The sequence below is a fragment of the Procambarus clarkii genome, chromosome 88 (genome assembly GCF_040958095.1).
Source record: "Procambarus clarkii isolate CNS0578487 chromosome 88, FALCON_Pclarkii_2.0, whole genome shotgun sequence".
Lineage (NCBI taxonomy): Eukaryota > Metazoa > Arthropoda > Malacostraca > Decapoda > Cambaridae > Procambarus > Procambarus clarkii.
Window position 1 is genome coordinate 2,389,729 of NC_091237.1, and position 21,201 is coordinate 2,410,929.

The following is a 21,201-nucleotide window of genomic DNA, read 5'->3' on the forward strand; positions in this document are numbered from 1 at the left end:
CACTTGTAATTTCCACGTAAAGAAATACATCTATATATTTACTCATGAAATCTAAGTGAATAGGTAATAAGAATACCACTCACGGGAGTTATGGGGTTGTTAAACTGCATAATGGCAAGACAACAACATGATTATAAAAATGGCCAAATTAGCAAATCAGTGGTACTCTGCCTTGCCGGACATGGTGTCTCTAACATATGGGAGCTGTCGAATCGATCTGAAGCTCGTTATTGAATGGATGCTCCTCCATTTGATCGATGATAAAGATCAGCTTCATAAGACCAACTGTAATGGCGGCTGTCTCTCCCAAGTCTCCTACTCACAAGTGTCGCGCGGGCCACCTAACGCCGAATGTTGGAAACTTTGGTATTAATCCGCAATATTTTACTCAACGTTTCGAATGGATGGAAACATTGCTGACGATAATTTACGTCACAATAACGTGCTCTATATAACAGCAGATTCTTTCTCACTGTGCAAATCATTTAACCTAAATGACGTTAGATAGACGAGATATATTCGTAGTGGAAATTCAGTTCATCGTTTTGTTTACCCGTCAGCTGATCACAGCTGTATAAAACTATTTCCAGTAATCAGCTATATAATGTGCTATTAGAAATAAATCTATTCATGATTTATATTCTTTAATAAATTTTACAAGTTTAGGCTGGATTAAATTCGATTGGTAAATATGTGGAATTTATTCTCCGGGCTGGTTAACAGATGCAATCTCAGGCATGAATTCTAGGAGAAAGCTGGCATTACTACTCCTCAATATAATAAAGTTAATATTGCTACACTCTTGGTTAGTAGTATTGTAAATTATATTCCTGGGTGCAATAAATTTATAATATTGCACTAGGGGTTAGCATTTGGATGTTGGAAATTTCCAACACCCTCGACCAACACTTGCCCCTCCACCGACCAACACTTGCCCCTCCACCGACCAACACTAGCCCCTCCCCCGACCAACACTAGCCCCCCCAACCTACACTAGCCCTTCCCCCGACCAAATCTAGCCTTTCCCCGACCAACTCTAGTCCCTCCCCGACCAACAGTAACTAATCCCCCGACCAACAGTAACTAATCCCCAGACCAAATCTAGCCCCTCCCCCGACCAACTCTAGCCCCTCCCCTGACCAACTCTAGCCCCTCCCCTGTCCAATACTTGCCCTTCTCCCGTCCAACTCTAGCCCCTCCCCCGACCAACAGTAACCCCATCCCCGACCAAATTTAGACCCTCCCCCGACCAACTCCTGCCCCTTTCCCGACCAACTCTAGCCCCTCTCCCGACTAACACAAGCCCCTCCCAGTCAACTCTTGGAAGCCATATTTGAAATGAATATAATTTTCAGAAGATATTCCATTTAAGATATATTTCCACACTTAAGTTCACAAACACCTCCTTCACACTTTTAAACTCACTAACACGTCTACACATCAACACGTCCACACATATCAACACACCAACACGTCCCCACATCAACACGTCCCTATATCATCACGTCCACACACATCAACACGTCCACACATATCAACACACCAACACGTCCCCACATCAACACGTCCCTATATCATCACGTCCACACACATCAACACGTCCCTATATCATCACGTCCACACACATCAACACGTCCACACACATCAACACGTCCCTATATCATCACGTCCACACACATCAACACGTCCCCATATCAACACGTCCCTATATCATCACGTCCACACACAAGGACTAGGGGCCTCGTAGCCTGGTGGATAGCGCGCAGGACTCGTAATTCTGTGGCGCGGGTTCGATTCCCGCACGAGGCAGAAACAAATGGGCAAAGTTTCTTTCACCCTAAGTGCCCCTGTTACCTAGCAGTAAATAGGTACCTGGGAGTTAGTCAGCTGTCACGGGCTGCTTCCTGGGGTGTGTGTGTGTGGTGTAGAAAAAAAAATAGTAGTTAGTAAACAGTTGATTGACAGTTGAGAGGCGGGCCGATAGAGCAAAGCTCAACCCCCGTAAAAAAAAAAAACACAACTAGTAAACAAATCAACAAGTCCACACACATCAACACGTCTGTACATCAACACGTCCACACACATCAACACGTCTGTACATCAACACGTCCACACACATCAACACGTCTGTACATCAACACACATCAACACGTCCACACACATCAACACGTCCACACACACACAACAGTTTCAGACAAGAGGCTGACACAGTACCACACAAGAGACTAGTGAAAAAGCTGGAGATGCAGGCTGGAGTGAAAAGGAAGGTACTCCATTGGATAAGGGAGTACCTAAGCAACAGAATACAACGAGTCACTGTGAGGGGTGAGGTCTCAGATTGGCGAGACATAACAAGTGGAGTCCCGTAGTGGTCAGTCCTTGGCCCTATACTGTTTCTGATACATGTAAATGATCTCCCAGAGGGTATAGACTCGTTCCTCTCAATGTTTGCTGAGGATGCAAAAATTATGAGGAGGATTGAAATAGAGGATGATAACAGGAGGCTACAAGATAAACTAGACAAACTGAATGAATGGTCCAACAAATGGCTGCTTAAAGTTCAACCCGAGTAAATGCAAAGTAATGAAACTTGGCGGTGGAAACAGGAGGCCAGACACAGGATACAGAATAGGAGATGAAGTACTTCATGAAACGGACAGAGAGAAAGATCTAGGAGTTGATATCACACCAAACCTGCCTCCTGACGCCCAAATAAAAAGAATTACGTCTGCGGCATATGTGAGGCTGGCTAACATCAGAACAGCCTTCAGGATTGATTTTGTAAATGCGCCCAAGAAACATATTGTGCACTCTACATTATTAAAACAGTTAACACTGAAAGGCATCACTGAAAGTACTCAGAGTATGGGTAACGATGTGTATCAGTGCTATACCGACGGCTCTGTAGAAGAAGGTGGACGATGTACAGGATGTGCATGTAATATATTTGAACAATTTTCTCTCGTACATACAGCAATGAAGCGCGTCAATGACTGGGCAAGTACAACTCAAACCGAACTTGCAGGCATATACTTTGCCACTGAATTTTTAAAAGACAAAGGCAGTGGACTTATATACTGTGACTCGCAGAGTGCACTCCTGGCATTGAACGCACATCGTAGTGACACCCAGAAAATAGTTAGTGATATTCGAATGAATGTTTTAGCTGCCAAAGAAAACAGATTTGAAATTAATTTCCTATGGATACCATCACATGTTGGCATTTCAAGGCATGACACTGTTAATATGCTTGCAAAGACAGCCTGTAGAAAACCAGTGGTAGAAATTGATATGGGTATTTCATTAGAAGTGACAAAGAGAATACTTAAACAAATATCTAATGAAGATCTCACCGACCTAACAAATTCTCAAAGACCTGAAAGTTGTAGCATTAAATATTATGATAGATGTCGTGAGGAGACATTCACATATGGGACTAATAGAACAAGAACCCGGCAATGTGATGTTATAGTGGCCAGAATACGCCTGGGATATCGACGTATCTGGCAGCTTTCTCAAACCCCAAATGTCGAGTACACAATGTGTCAACTTTGTGAAAGAGAAAACATGCACTCTCTTGAACATTATATTGTAGAATGTCCCATACTGACTGACTTTCGCCCTCCTGGGCTAAGGTATGCTGAACTCTGTAATTACTATATGAATACTGGAACACTTGATGATATATTGGACTTGTATCCAAGATTGACCATGTAATAGATTAATTATACAATGTATGTATATGATGTAACTATATAACCTGAGCTTGTAAAAGCACCTTAATCACCTTCAGTGATTAAGTGCTTAATTGCACACTAGTTTCTTTATCAGCTATCTCACCCTGTCAGAGTAAATGAGACAAATGTATGTGAATGCATGTGTGTGTATATATGGATGTATATGTATGGGTACAAAGTATACATGGAAGCTGATCAGAATTACATTTCACCTTTGTAAATGTACATTAATGACACTGTGTAAAACACACATCGAACACTTTATGTAAGGCATACATAAATCTGTGTATCTATGTATTTACGTATGTAGGTTAGCTTAGCATGTTAAAAGCACCGAATCACCTTCAGTGGTTGAGTGTTCAATAAACCCTTGAACTATATGTTTAACGCATCTCTAACCCTGTCCATGGAGGACAGAAGAAAATGTATATATGTTGGTTAGCATTGTAAATGCGTGGCTACGTCTGTGGTAGAAAAAAGAACTAAACTAGTCCCAGAACTAAGAGGCATGAGTTACGAGGAAAGGCTGTGCGATATGTACCTTACGGCACTGGAAGACAGAAGAGTAAGGGGAGACATGATCACTACCTACAAAAGCCTCAGGGGAATTGACGGCTGACAAGGATAAACTATTCAACACTGAGGGTACGCGAACAAGGGGTCACAGGTGGAAACTGAGTACTCAAATGAGCCACATGGATGTTAGAAATAACTTTTTCAGTGTCAGAGTAGTTAACAGGTGGAATGCATTAGGCAGTGATGTGGTGGAGGTTAACTCCATACGCAGTTTTAAATGTAGATATGACAGAGCCCAGTAGGCTTAAGAATCTGTACACCTGTTGTTTGACGGTTGAGAGGCGCCAAAGCTCAAAGAGCCAAAGCTCAACCACCGCAAGCACAAATAGGTGAGTACACATCAACGCGTCCACACATCAACACGTCACATTGCAGACGAAGCTGCAAAACTTGCAACTAAGAGAAGAAATGTAGACATTTACATACCAAATCAACAGGGGAAGAACGACCCCAGCCTCCTGAAGCAGAGCCTGGGGGCTGCACGAGCCCCATAAAGTGGACGTCCCGATCCCGCTGTTACGGCCCTATTGGGTCGCAACTGGGGTTCTTCTCTGATGTTATTAGAGTTTGGGTATCCGGCCCCAAGTTAGTAGTGGCTTTCAAGGGCTGTGTTCCGCAACGCAAATAAATTAAAGGGGAAGGGATACAATTGCACTCTATTTAAATATATATTCACACCACCACCATAAATAAATATATAAACAGTCACACGCGGTTACTATGACTACACTTATGTACAATCACTTGTCTTCCTCCGAAGACGCAGGACGTTTCACGGTGCTCAAGACGAGTAGCCCTGGTTCTCTTCTTGTGGCCTCACGATGAATCCTTTGATTCCCTAGGCGAATCTACCCTGGCCACAGGCCAGCCAAATCACAGTCCCACTGGGTGCACCGTCGTGGAGGCCTTCAACCACAAATCCAGCCTGTAGCTGGCAGGTTCCAATCAGCTCTGCTGCGTAGGCCACTCCACGACCGATACTAGGGTTGCGAGCCCTAGACAGGAGCCTCGTGTGATTCCGCTGATCATTCTCCTCTCTTAACACCCCAGTGGCTAGTCTTCTCCACCAGTTAGCCCTGGGTACGACAATTCCTGGTTCTGCCACCTCACAGGCAGGCTAACACAACAGTGTTCATCCGGGGGGTGACTCACAGCTTCTGCAGCAAACACGTAGAGATACTATGGCTGCCTTGGGTAGACTGCCCCACCATCCGATTCAGCAGTCCCAGGTCAACTCTGTAATCAGACACGTCATTAGTACTGGGTACTCTCTAGGGCACTTCACTTACAGGCTTAGACACAAACGCCCACCTATCCATTTCATAGATGGCATTGCTATCTAAGCGTCACCTCACCAGAGGTCAGCAGCGGCTATGTTATGAGCTGGATAAGACGGGAAACCAGCCCCTGTGGCCGGTATATCTCGTCCTCACTAGATGGCGTCGTCCATTTGGAGGGGGTTTCGGGAGCTGACTCACAGATGGCGTGGACGTCACTGCTCCGTGCTACGACGTTGGGCTCGGGTCCATAACACCCGCACCTACGGGTTCCTGACAGAGATCATCACAGCCCACTTTCACCCGAGGCCGGTTTCCTTCATGACCCAACAGAAGGAAGAGTGATATTTATTAAATGCAACAATTATTATTATAATAATAATATAAATAATTAATAATTATCATTCTTCCTTCTACTTGGTCGTGAAGGAAGCCGGCCTCGGGTGAAAGAGGGCTGTGATGATCTCTGTCAGGAACCCGTAGGTGCGGGACCGGGACGTCCACCTCCCGGGGCTCGTGCGACCCTCAGGCTCTGCTTCAGGAGGCTGGGGTCGTTCTTGCCCTTGCTGGGGTGGTTCTTCTCCGGCCCCGACCACGGCGGTCTCCGGGTTTGGAGTCCCAGCACATTCTTTCACCACCTTCGAGGTCATCCCCAGAACTCACAGTTCCTGCGACGGTGCTGGAACCAATCGTATCGGCGATTGCCTTTCCATTGGAGACGCCGTGGAGAGGCGGAACCTGCTACTTGGGTAACAACTTCTCCTCCATATTAACCTACCCTGGCTTTGCGCCCTGGGGAGGCCACTCCAGACCAACAACCAGAGCGCAACACTCCTGAGACAATGGATGCCTACTACTACTACTACATACCACAGAGTCTATCACAGATTAAGAAAGTAATTAGAAACAGAGCGATGCAAAAGATGTACAGTGACCACAAAACAGCAGTTGCAACATCAGGATCTGCGGGTTGGTACAAGAATTCAACCGACTGCGAACCACTTATGTTGATGAAAGGGAACAGTAGAACAATAGAAGTACACTTACATCGCATCAAGCTAGGATACCCATGCGCATGGGAAATATGCTTATAGGTTCCAGAAGATGAGAGGAAATGTCAGCACAGTGGAGAAATGCCCGACAGACCACTGGAACATTATCTAACACAGTGCAGAGTTGCAAACCCATTAAGATTTCAAGTTAGATTCAACAGAGCAGAAGAAGTTGTTAAACACATGGGACAAAATCTTACAGAAGTGACCATACGAGTCATAAATACTCATACTCCGCCTACAATTAAAACAGAAACAAGCAACAGTTAGTGAGCCAGCCAGAGGCTTAGGGCCCGCGCAGGAATATCCCTGCAAAGGAATAAAAAATCAACACGTCCACACATCTACAAGTCCACACACATCAACAAGTCCACACACATTAACACGGCAACACACATCAACACGTCCACATATGAACAAGTCCACACACATCAACACGTCCACATATCAACAAGTCCACACACATCAACACGTCCACATATCAACAAGTCCACACACATCAACACGTCCTCACACATCAACACGTCCACATATCAACAAGTCCACACATATCAACACGGCAACACAAATCAACACATCAACACGTAAACATAACAATTCTTTCAATCCATTTTATTTTTCTTCGTTTTTGTTGGCAGGGATATTCCTGCGCGGGCCCTAAGCCGCTGGCTGGCCCACTAAGTGTTGCTTGTTTCCGTTTTCCTGGTAGTAACAGTAGTTGGGGTCCTGGTAGTAACAGTAGTTGGGGTCCTGGTAGTAACAGTAGTTGTCATCCTGGTAGTAACAGTAGTTGGGGTCCTGGTAGTAACAGTAGTTGGGGTCCTGGTAGTAACAGTAGTTGTCATCCTGGTAGTAACAGTAGTTGGGGTCCTGGTAGTAACAGTAGTTGTCGTCCTGGTAGTAACAGTAGTTGGGGTCCTGGTAGTAACAGTAGTTGTCGTCCTGGTAGTAACAGTAGTTGGGGTCCTGGTAGTAACAGTAGTTGGGGTCCTGGTAGTAACAATAGTTGTCGTCCTGGTAGTAACAGTAGTTGGGGTCCTGGTAGTAACAGTAGTTGGGGTCCTGGTAGTAACAGTAGTTGTCGTCCTGGTAGTAACAGTAGTTGGGGGTCCTGGTAGTAACAGTAGTTGTCGTCCTGGTAGTAACAGTAGTTGGGGTCCTGGTAGTAACAGTAGTTGGGGTCCTGGTAGTAACAGTAGTTGTCGTCCTGGTAGTAACAGTAGTTGGGGTCCTGGTAGTAACAGTAGTTGGCGTCCTGGTAGTAACAGTAGTTGGGGTCCTGGTAGTAACAGTAGTTGGGGTCCTGGTAGTAACAGTAGTTGTCATCCTGGTAGTAACAGTAGTTGTCATCCTGGTAGTAACAGTAGTTGGGGTCCAGGTAGTAACAGTAGTTTTGGTCCTGGTAGTAACAGTAGTTGGCGTCCTGGTAGTAACAGTAGTTGGCGTCCTGGTAGTAACAGTAGTTGGCGTCCTGGTAGTAACAGTAGTTGGCGTCCTGGTAGTAACAGTAGCTGTCGTCCTGGTAGTAACAGTAGTTGGCGTCCTGGTAGTAACAGTAGCTGTCGTCCTGGTAGTCAAGTTGGGGATCAGGTGAGCGTGCGTGCTCGCGTGCGTCCGCCCCGGGAACTCTTGTCTGGGTGATATTCCCGTTAGAGGTAACTGAAGGAGGAGAGTTTCGTGGTGTGAAAGAACTCTATTAATCAAAACTTATACTGTAAAATGTTTTAATCTGTATCAAATTATATTTCTAATTGCTTGTATATTATGTTAAATAGTTTTAAAGGAGTGCATTAATTGTGTACAATGTTTGTGTGTTCTCAGGGAGCAACAAGTTGGTGTTTAACCCTGAGAGAGGCTTCTACCGCTACACTGACACTCTCTCCTCTGCCTGGAAACCTCTCACCATCCCTCAACTCCGAAAATATGCCTCTGATAACTACTCTCTCATATTTAGGTACGTTGTTCTTGTTTTTCCTAAAACACATACACACAAAAGAACATAAGTCCATAATCGAGAAGATACGAAGGAGGAGACCAGTAGTAAAAAGACCTCGTCTTGGATAGTTGTAAAGGACAGGGGCCTTAAGAAGACTTTGATAAAGCCGCCTACAGACGCCCTAAGAACTTCTTATTCATTTGCCGTATTGGAGAACGAGTGCTGTGGTCAGACTGCGGATCACGCGAAATGGAAAGCAACGAAGCGCAGGCCTCTTAAAGAGTAAAGGAAGTACCTAAGCGAACTTTAGTTGTGGGAGATTCCCAGATAACGTATTTGGATAGAACGTTTTGTGCTAGAGATAGGGGGAACAGTTTAAGGGTTTGCTATCCCGGAGCTGGTATTGGTGATATTATAAACAACATGAATGATATTATAGCTGGAAATGGGAACAATCCCGTTATTTCCATTAGCGTGGGAGGAAATGATGGTGGTCGAGTTAGGAGTGAGGAACTGTTTCAGAGGTATAAAACAGCCATAGAATTAGTTAGGAGCAGGGGAGGAATCCCGATCATATGTGGCATTCTTCCAAGAAAGGGAGTGGGAAATGAATGGATGTCGAGGAATTGAATTGGTGTCAATTGCCGGCTGGAAAGATATTACAAATTAAATGCAATATCTTTCATAGACAACTGGGAACACTTCTATGGAAGAAATAAAATATATGCTCGCGATGGGGTGCATCTATCGAGGGCTGGGGTTGTTGCTGTTGCGAACTCGTTGGAACCAGTGGTTGGAGGTGTTTGTTTGAGTTTAAACTGTTAGTAGATAGAGGTATGGGAATTGATTTGGAGGAAGGAGATAATAAAAGTATGTGTTTGTGGGAGAAAAGAATTGGCAAAATGATCAGGGAAAGAAAAGAGCCTCAAAATAACAATTCACTTAGGATATATTACACTAACACTAGAAGTCTAAGAAATAAAATAAACGATTTAAATGCTCTTGTCTGCACAGAAAAAATAGATATTATTGCACTTACCAAAACGTGGATGAATGTAGAAAATAGAGAGCTATTAGCTGAATATCAAATAAATGTATTTAAACTATTTCACACAGATAGAAATATTAGACGAGGAGGGGAGTAGCCATATATGTTAGGGACAATTTGAAATGTAGTCTCAAAGAGGGAATCAAATCTGAGCCACATACAGAAACTATTTGAATAGAATTAAACGAAAAAGCAAACATTATAATAGGAGTTATATATAGGCCACCAAATTTAGACAGAATGGAAGCAAAGCATCTATGGGATGAAATATCTAGAGCATCTAGATCAAACAGTATTTATGTCATGGGTAACTTTAATTTTAGTGGATTAAACTGGTTGAACAAAACAGGAAATAATGAAGCAGAAGATTTTCTAGAATTAATTGACGATTGCTTTCTTACGCAACACATTAAGGAACCAACGTGGGGAAATAATATTATAGACATCTGCAACAACGAGTAGCAACATCTGGAAATTTGCAGATGTTGCTACTCAAACCTGAATCTAAATCATTTTAATATATTATAAACAACAGAGGTCCCAGGATAGAGCCATGAGGCACTCCACTAACAACATTATCCCACTCTGACTTAACCCCATTTATACTAACTCTCTGTTTCCTTTGGAATAGCCATGCCCTAATTCAACTTAATATAGCACCCCAAATACCATGAGCCTCAATTTTTTTAATCAGTCTTTCATGTTACACTGTATCAAAAGCTTTGCTAAAGTCAAGATAAACAACATCACAATTCTTACCACTCTCAACTGCCTCAACTATCCTGGAATATAAAGATAGCAAATTTGTTAAACATGAACGGCCATTTGTAAAACCATGTTGCGACTCATTTATTAATTTATGCTTTTCAAGATGAAGACGAATTGTATTTGCAATTATCGATTCAAGTAACTTTCCAACAAAAGACGTTAGGCTAATTGGCCGATAGTTTGATGCAAGTGATCTATCTCCTTTCTTAAAAATTAGTACCACATTAGCTACCTTCCATGACTCTGGCACTCTGCCTGACTCAATTGATTTGTTAAATATGGTAGACAGTGGCTCGGAAAGCTCCTCTTTGCATTCTTTAAGCACCCTTGCAAACACTTCATCCGGCCCTGGGGATTTGTTTGGTGTTAGTTTTACTATATGTTTAATTACATCCTCGCTGGTAACTGCTAAACTAGTTAACCTGTCCTCATCCCCACCCACATATATTTTTTCGGCTGAAGGCATATTGTTAAGTTCCTCTTTAGTAAATACATTTAAAATATTTGCTCATCTCATAAAATACTACTCATCTCCTCGTTATTATCTGTTATTTGACCTGTCTCAGTTTTTAATGGACCTATCCTTTCCCTAGTCTTAATTCGATATAACTGAAAAAACCCTTTAGGATTTGTCTTTGCTTGCCCTGCTATGCGAACTTCGTAGTTTCTTTTTGCTTTCCTTATCTCTTTTTTAACATTTCTAACCAGTTGTTCGAAATCCTGTTCTAAACTAAATTCCTTATTCTTAATCTTTTTGTACCACGCTCTCTTTTTACCTATAAGGTTCTTCAGATCCTTTGTTATCCACTTTGAATCATTAGTCCTAGATATATTCAATTTATATTGTATACTACGTTCCTGGGCTTTGCTTAGAATATTTTTAAATAGATTATATATTGAATCCACATCGAAATCTCCTTTTTCGTCACCTGTCGCTGGGTTCACGTCTAGCCCACACCCCATCCCCAAGACATTCCAATCTATTTGACCCAAAAAATTTCTTAGGCTATTGAAATCAGGTTTTCGAAAATCAGGCACTGTAACAGAATTTTCTCCTACAGATCTATTCCATTCGATGCTAAATCTGATTACTTTGTGATCACTGTTCCCTAGCTCACTCCTTATTTCAATGTCCTTAATTTGTGTTTCCCTGTTAGTTAACACTAAATCTAAAATATTATTTACCATCGTTGGTTCCTTAATGTGTTGTGTAAGAAAGCAATCATCAATTAATTTTAGATAATCTTCTGCTTCATTATTCCCTGTTTTGTTCAACCAGTTTATTCCACTAAAATTAAAGTCACCCATGACATAAATACTGTTAGGTCTAGATGCTCTAGATATTTCACCCCATAGATGCTTTGCTTCCACTCAGTCTAAATTTGGTGGCCTATATATAACTCCTATTATAATATTATTAGCTTTTTTTGTTTAATTCTATCCAAATAGTTTCTGAGTGTGGCTCAGATTTGATTCCCTCTTTGAGACTACATTTCAAATTGTCCCTAACATATATGGCTACTCCCCTCCTCGTCTAATATTTCTATCTGTGTGAAATAGTTTAAATCCATTTATTTGATATTCAGCTAATAGTTCTCTATTTTCTCCATTCATCCAAGTTTCGGTAAGTGCAATAATATTATTTTTTTGTGCAGACAAGAACATTTAAATCGTTTATTTTATTTCTTAGACTTCTAGTGTTAGTGTAATATACCCTAAGTGAATTGTTATTTTGAGGCCCTTCTCTTTCCCTGATCATTTTGCCAATTCTTTTCTCCCACAAACACATACTTTTATTACCTCCTTCCTCCAAATCAATTCCCATACCACTATCTACTAACAGTTTAAACCCAAACAAATGTCTTTAACCACTGGTTTCAACGAATTCTCAACAACAACAACCCCAGCCCTCGATAGATGCACCCCATCGCGAGCATACATTTCATTTCTTCCATAGAAGTGTTCCCAGTTGTCTATGAAAGATATTGCATTTGATTTGCAATATCTTTCCAGCCTTTCCATCCTATGTTCTTAAATTGATTGGAAAGTGTTGGGCATAGGGGGGTGGGCCGGTCTTGGAGCAAGACGTGAACCCAGCAAAGTGTGATGTAAAGGAGGATTTCGATTTGGATTCAAAATGTAACTTATTTACAAATATTCTAAGCATAACACAAGAAAGTGGTATACCTTACAAATTGAATAGATCAAATACAAATGACCCGAAATGGATAACAAAGGATCTGAAAAACCTTATAGGTAAAAAGAGAGCTTGGTACAAAATGATTAAGAATGGGGAAGTCAGTTTAGAACAGGAATTCGCACAACTGGTTAGAAATGTTAAAAAAGAGATAAGAAGAGCAAAAAGAAACTATGAAGTTCGTATAGCAGGTCAAGCAAAGGCAAATCCTAAAGGTTTTTTCAGTTATATTATCATATATTACGATATTCTATTCAGTTATATTATCATTTCAGTTATGTTATCAATGTTCAGGTAGTAACATTATCATCGCAATAATGGAAGGTGTGGTGAAGGAACTGATGAACCTAGTTGGAGCTCTGAGAGCAGAGATTGATTCCCTACGGGATATCGCAGTGGATCTTCCTTCCGCTACTTTGGCTCTGTGGCGACTTTTGATAGTTGAGAATATTTTCTTCTTGATTTGCTCCTCTATGTGTGAGAAACTTGGAGGTATTTGAACCTGTATAACAGGTAGAGCAGTCGCAGTTTTTGCTAGTGAGTCTGACTTTTCATTACCATCTATGCCAATGTGACTTGATATCCAATTTAGGGTGATTGACAGATCTCGATTATGGGCTTCTTTTCCTTTATGTTGAATTTCTGTGATGAGTTGTATATTATCTCTGTGCTGACTGGATAACAATGCCTGGAGTGAAGATTTAGAGTCTGTATGAAAGATGACATCATGTTAATTATTTTCAATTGTATAGTTTATTGCCTCCTTCAGGGCATATAATTCTGTTTGCAATGTTGAGCACCCACTATTCATGCTCCAGTAAGCTTCATGGTTGGTAGTGTAAACTGCTGCCCCAGCAGAACCTTTTTCTTAATCAACTGATCCTGTCGTGACGCTGAACCCCGGTTCATTCCGAACACAGCGATTACACAACACATAACACCTTGCCTCAGCAACCGTTACTACCACCGTGTACTTCTACACACACCAGACCCTTGAGGCGTACCACTAGGTTTGTACTGGAACACAATGAGTGAACATATGGAAGGTATTTAAAGGCCGTCGGGTTTTGTCATTTAATTACAAAGAATAGACTGACAAATAATAACATATTAACATACTCTATTAGGTCAATACACTTCCAATACCCATAAACCACTTGACCTCCGTGGTCACCACATGCACTCATAACTTCCGCCTAAGTCCCTAATACGGAATGATTACTACAACACTCCACACCCGGTTAGTCTTTCATTCAATACTCACATACTGCAGACTTAACTTCGTCACTAAGATCACATCAGGTTCTCGCATAGCTGTCTGCTACACTTCGCTGCTGCCGCAACCGGAGACCTCGGAGGACTTGCCAGTTCCACTCCCACGACAAGACTCCTCCAGTCAGCCATCTACCTCAAACATTTCACCCCGCCTCTCAAGGAAGGTATAATCCGATTAACCTTATCCCTAGAGCGGTAACCTTGTTCTTAGAAGCCTGAGTCCTCTTTCCAGGAATTATTAATTTGGCTAAGCAGCTGCGGTCTTAATCCATTGACCTTTCTTAGATATGTGATCCATAGTCTGTCTACTTAACATGTACTTCCAGTCATCATTCGTTAAGTGTTGTAGTAATGATCCTCTAGCTAATAATCCCTCCTAACTTGTGGATTACAACACGCCGTCTGTGAAGAAACTGATCTGTCTGTGAAGATGTGAGTCGTTGTGGGTCTAGAGATAGTTTCCATTTGTTGCTCTATTACTTCCTTGAGCCTCTGTGGGTCACATGCTGATTTTTTAACTGGTAATCTTTCAATGATTATCTTTAGATTCGGTTCTTCCCATGGAGGAGGCTGTCGAAAGTGTTGATATGATCTATCTTCCCCTTTGTTTTTAATGGTCCATTTCAGGTCCATTTTCTCTAAAATCTTGACCACATTATCCATCCATGAGCTTGTTCTATACTGTAGGTTTTTCTGAAAGGATCTCTGTATGCTGTCTTTGATTGACAGCCTGGCGGTTGTTCCAGTAAGTTTTCCTATTATGGTGGCTATCCTTTGTTTCATCCTGTTTTCTAATGCTGGTAAATTTGTTTCCATTCTAAGGTTCTCTCTACGCGTCCATATAGGTGCTCCCAAAATTGTTCTCAGAGCATCATTTTGAGACACTTCCAGCTTCTCCCATTGGTTATCACTGTGGGATGTAAGAGCAGGAGCAGCAAAGTCAATGAGTGACCTAACTGCTTGAACGTAGTACATTTTGAGTACTGGTAGAGATGCACCCTCTCTAAGACTGGTCAGAGAGCGCAAAGCTGAGTTTCTGGCTTTACAGCGTTGCCGAAGATATTCAATTTCTTGAGTGAATTTCAACTGGTTGTCTATTATGTCTCCTAGGTATTGAAAAGAGGTAACCCACTCAATTTCTTGTCCTTGTATTGCCAGATTGATGTCTTGAGTTCTCATTTTAACGGCCATTGCTTTTGTTTTATTGCTGTTATTTTCACTGCTATGCGTTCCGCTTCCCTGCTGATAATATCTAGGCATTTTTGTGCATGGTTCCTTGCGCCTTTGCCATTGATGATGACCACAAAATCGTCTGCATAGTTAAGAAGTTTGGCTTTTGGTAGCTTGAATTTCATGAATTGTTCCATGAGCCAGTTGAAGAGGAAGGGGCTTAGTATTCCTCCCTGCGGAGTTCCATTTTCCCGCCTCTTTGAGGTCGATGTTTTTCCTTGGATTTTGACTTTAGCTTCTCGGTTAAGCAGGCTTCCTTTGGTAAAAGCAGGAGCGTGTCCTTTGATTTCCTTATCCATAAGGCAGCACAGTGTAGCTGGAGCACTGGCTAACTCGAAGGGTTTTTCAAGGTCTAGAAAAATAAGGATTCCAGGTTTATCATTGATTTTATCCAGGAGGGAGGTAAGGCATTCTGTGGTTCAAACACCTTTTCTGTAAGCAAACATGTTTTAGTGTAGTGGATTGGCTTTCCATTCAATTAGATTAAGGGCCATTCTTTCTGCAGTTTTGGCCAGACAGCTTGTTAATGAGATGGGTCTTGGATTTCCTGGGTCTTTAGGTTTTGGAATGGGAACTATAATTGCACTGTTCCAAGAGTAGTCGGGTTCTTGTCACCCATACTCTGTTGATGAGATTCAAGAAGGCTTCTTCGCCCTTTTCTCCTAGCTTGGCTAGCATGTTGTAAGTGATTTTGTCCTCACCTGGAGCTGTGTTTTTAGTTTTCTTTGTAGCACTTCTGAGTTCTTCAGATTGAAAGGTTGGTCTAGTTCGTCAGGTAAGGCTAAAGCATCATCTATTTTTTCCATCTTGCTGCTTGAAGTCTTTGTTGGTGAGTCAGAGTTGCTTGAGGAAGTTGAGTGGAACTGGCTCTTGAAGCAAATAGATTTGCTAGCCTTTCTGCTTCTTGCTCTGGATGAACATGGTGCGGCGGAGCAGGAGGCGATTTTCCTTTGGCCTTGTTGATCTGCCTCCAGATGTCGCCCAAGGACGTATGCTGATTTAGCTTGGCACACCACTCGAGCCATTTTTCTTCTCTGATTTTTGCTGTTTCTTCGAACAATCCCATTATTTGTATTAGTTCGGGAGGAAATGATGTTAGTCGAGTTAGGAGTGAGGAACTGATTCAGAGGTATAAAACAGTCATAGAATTAGTTAGGAGCAATGGCTCGAGTGGTGTGCCAAGCTAAATCAGCATACGTCCTTGGGCGACATCTGGAGGCAGATCAACAAGGCCAAAGGAAAATCGCCTCTGCCGCACCATGTTCATCCAGAGCAAGAAGTAGAAAGGCTAGCAAATCTATTTGCTTCAAGAGCCAGTTCCACTCAACTTCCTCAAGCAACTCTGACTCACCAACAAAGACTTCAAGCAGCAAGATGGAAAAAATAGATGATGCTTTAGCCTTACCTGACGAACTAGACCAACCTTTCAATCTGAAGAACTCAGAAGTGCTACAAAGAAAACTAAAAACACAGCTCCAGGTGAGGACAAAATCACTTACAACATGCTAGCCAAGCTAGGAGAAAAGGGCGAAGAAGCCTTCTTGAATCTCATCAACAGAGTATGGGTGACAAGAACCCGACTACTCTTGGAACAGTGCAATTATAGTTCCCATTCCAAAACCTAAAGACCCAGGAAATCCAAGACCCATCTCATTAACAAGCTGTCTGGCCAAAACTGCAGAAAGAATGGCCCTTAATCTAATTGAATGGAAAGCCAATCCACTACACTAAAACATGTTTGCTTACAGAAAAGGTGTTTGAACCACAGAATGCCTTACCTCCCTCCTGGATAAAATCAATGATAAACCTGGAATCCTTATTTTTCTAGACCTTGAAAAAGCCTTCGAGTTAGCCAGTGCTCCAGCTACACTGTGCTGCCTTATGGATAAGGAAATTAAAGGACACGCTCTTGCTTTTGCCAAAGGAAGCCTGCTTAACCGAGAAACTAGAGTCAAATTCCAAGGAAAAACATCGACCTCAAAGTGGCTGGAAAATGGAACTCCGCAGGGAGGAATACTAAGCCCCTTCCTCTTCAACTGGCTCATGGAACAATTCATGAAACTCAAGCTACCAAAAGCCAAACTTCTGAACTATGCAGACGATTTTGTGGTCATCATCAATGGCAAAGGCGCAAGGAACCATGCACAAAAATGCCTAGATATTATCAGCAAGGAAGCGGAACGCATAGCAGTGAAAATAAACAGCAATGAATCAAAAGCTATGGCCGTTAAAATGAGAACTCAAGACATCAGACTTGCCAATACAAGGACAAGAAATTGAGTGGGTTACCTCTTTTCAATACCTAAGAGTCATAATAGACAACCAGTTGAAATTCACTCAAGAAATTAAATATCTTCGGCAACGCTGTAAAGCCAGAAACTCAGCTTTGCGCTCTCTGACCAGTCTTAGAGAGGGTGCATCTCTACCAGTACTCAAAATGTACTACGTTCAAGCAGTTAGGTCACTCATCGACTATGTTGCTCCTGCTCTTACATCCCACAGTGATAACCAGTGGGAGAAGCTGGAAGTGTCTCAAAATGATGCTCTGAGAACAATGCTGGGAGCACCTATATGGACGCGTAGAGAGAACCTTAGAATGGAAACAAATTTACCAGTATTAGAAAACAGGATGAAACAAAGGATAGCCACCATAATAGGAAAACTTATTGGAACAACCGCCAGGCTGTCAATCAAAGACAGCATACAGAGATCCTTTCAGAAAAACCTAAAATATAGAACAAGCTCATGGATGGATAATCTGGTCAAGATTCAAGAGAAAGTGGACCATTAAGAACAAAGGGGAAGATAGATCATATCAACACTTTCGATAGCCTCCTCCATGGGAAGAACCGAATCTAAAGATAATCATTGAAAGATTACCAGTTAAAAAATCAGCATGTGACCAACAGAGGCTCAAGGAAGTAATAGAACAACAAACGAAAACTATCTCAAGACCTACAGCGACTCACATCTTCACAGATGGATCAGTTGATCAAGAAAAAGGTTCTGCTGGGGCAGCAGTTTACACTACCAACCATGAAGCTTACTGGAGCATGAATAGTGGGTGCTCAACATTGCAAACAGAATTATATGCCCTGACGGAGGCAATAAACTATACAGTTGAGAATAATTTACATGATGTCATCATTCATACCGACTCTAAATCTTCGCTCCAGACATTGTTATCCAGTCAGAACAGAAATAATATACAACTCCTCACAGAAATTCAACATATTGGAAAAGAAGCCCATAATCTAGGGCTGTCAATCACCCTAAATTGGATATCAAGTCACATTGGCATAGATGGTAATGAAAAGGCAGACTCACTAGCAAAAGCTGCCACTGCTCTACCTGTTGTATAGGTTCAAATACCTCCAAGTTTCTCACAGAATAAGGAGCAAATCAAAAAGAAAATATTATCAACTATCAAAAGTCGCCACAGAGCCAAAGTAGCGGAAGGAAGATCCACTGCGATATGGTACGAACAAGCCACTGGTTACTCCTCTTTCAAGCCTGGCAAAAGGATATCCAGAGACATTGCAGTAGCCATACACAGAATCAGACTTGGGTACAAGTGCTGCTGGGAGGTAATGAACCCAATAGTTAAAAAGTGTCACTTCTGTGGAACTGAAGCAGAGGCGCCGCTATTGCACTACTTACTGGAATGTGAAGCTACTGAAGCCCTGCGCATCAAACTCAACATTAATCCAACGACAGCAGCTGCATTAGATGCACATTCCACCGCGACTACAATGATTAGAAAAGCTGTTGAGGAATGGGACTCATTAGTGAGCATTCTGCATCTACATCCGCCACCAAGATAATTTTAATAAAACAAGATTAAAACCAGTGCACTAAAACAGAAGCGATAAATAAGCAGGGAAAAAGGAGGAATCCCCCACCTCTATTTTAAACTTAGACCCAAATATCACAGAAACAAGGTTATCATGAATAACCAAAGTCAATTACGGGTTCACCATAGCCCGTGCTACATGGACACTTCGTTCTGAGTAGCTAAATCTGAAACAAAAACAACAACAGTTAGGAGTAAGGGAGGAATCCCGATCATATGTATCATTCTTCCAAGAAAGCTCGGTTGGGATTACTCCATGGAATCTGCCATTCTGAAACTCGCAGATTTCCTTGTCACTTTCTGCATATGCCCCCTCTGTTTTCCTTAGTCATGTCACTTGGTCATTCACTAACATTTTCCTTCTTATATGACTATGTAGTAATTTAGGTTGATTTTTCGCTTTGATTGCAATATCGTTCTCATGGTTCATTTCCAATATTCTCCTGTTAGTTTAGTTCATGTATTATGCATTCCATACCCATCTTGTGGGCGGTAGTGGAAAAGGATTACAGAGGCTTAATGGGTTAATGGTTAAGGGTTAATGGGCTCCGGGACTGAACCCCACAATTCATTTAGCTAAGCAAGTTACAATCTAGATGAGCTAGTCATAAAATTCAATACACATCGTCACATCAACAATGGGCTCGAGATCGACCACAAGTACAGTTTCTAAATTAAGCCACTGACATATATGGAGAGCTAGTGTCAAAATTGATTTGTTTGCCCTGCACACCGCCCCCAATCCATTGGGCATCGGTGGATAGGTAACAATCACTTAGTTATTACCTACAGTTAGCAAACTGGGGATATTTGGCCAAGACTTCTGGTAGCAGATCATATTGAATGAAGTATTTACACTTCTTGAACATTTGTAAAGGAATTGTCTCTGAATTCACATATCTTTTCGCACTCTTTATATTTATATATTCGTTCCTAGCTCTTTTGCATCTTATCCTGTTGTCGTCTGTTTTTTATCCTCTGTACTCCTCCACTCCCTTCTCCTTCTCATTTGTGCTTCCTGGCACTGTCAATTAAACCATGCGTTTCTATTCCCTCGAACATTTTCTTTTACTGTTGGTATAAAATACATTGGCCACCTTGCATTTCCACTTGACTAAGTCCATCATATCTTTCACTGTTTTTCCTATTTGTTCTTCTTCCCCCTGCACTTTTCCCAGATATTATGTTATACTCCTGTAATCCTCTTTCTTATAGTCTCTCCGCCTTTCCCAGACCTCTTGCCCCGTGGTCACAATTTTAAGTTCAATTATGTAGTCAAAGACTAGGACACAGTGGTCACTGGTTCCTAGTGGTATTTCATGTTCCATATTCGTAATGTCTTCGTCATTCTGGGTAAAAATCAGGACTAATAGGCTTGGTGTAGTTCTTCATAAGTTGGGTTAGGAAAATCCTGTCTTATAACTTCCACTAATCTTCCTCCCCACGTTTCTTCCCAGCCATGTGGATTTCTTGATTCACAGTCGAGCTTTCCCTAATTGAGGAGTGTGTGTGTGTTTAATATATACTACATATTATAAAATTAATAGGTCAGAAATCAGTACATTAGACAACCAATGGTTGGACAAGTTTACAGCTCGATCCTCCATGCACAAATAGGTGAATACACAAACACACTCAAACACTATTCACTCACAGAACACAGACCACGAACCTTATTCACTCACAGAACACAGACCACGAACCTTATTCACTCACAGAACACAGACCACGAACCTTATTCACTCACAGAACACAGACCACGAACCTTATTCACTCACAGAACACAGACCACGAACCTTATTCACTCACAGAACACAGACCACGAACCTTATTCACTCACAGAACACAGACCACGAACCTTATTCACTCACAGTACGCAGACCACGAAAAACTATTCACTCACAGTACACAGACCACGATTTGCAGAAATGCTTAAAAAGAGCCCTGAAGCTAGGTCTGCAGTTAGAGAAGTTGCCATGGAAGTGGCTTCTTCTCAGGAAGCAGCTAGATGTACTAGCCAGATGATAGAACAAAAAAGAGCAGTAGTAATAATAGGCATTCAGGAGCAAACAGGGACCAGTCGAGTGGAAAGGAGAGACAAGGACAAAAATGAAGTTAATGAAATCCTTAAAGGGATAAAGATGGAAAGGGCTGACCAAGATATTGAAAAGGTTTTCAGAGTTGGACAGTACAACAAGGACAGAGACCATGTAATAAAGGTGGTATTCAAGAGCGAGAGAACAAAAGAGAAC

At 41.9% G+C, this 21,201-nt stretch overlaps 1 protein-coding gene across 1 annotated transcript in view; it reads left to right on the top strand.

Annotated features, from left to right (window-relative positions):
* LOC123753357 (uncharacterized) overlaps positions 1–21,201 on the top strand; it is a 79,440-nt gene that overhangs the window by 34,889 nt on the left and 23,350 nt on the right. The window contains exon 4 of the mRNA XM_069317479.1: positions 8,464–8,596. Coding sequence (XP_069173580.1) covers positions 8,464–8,596 — 133 coding nt within the window. The remainder of the gene's footprint in view (positions 1–8,463; positions 8,597–21,201) is intronic.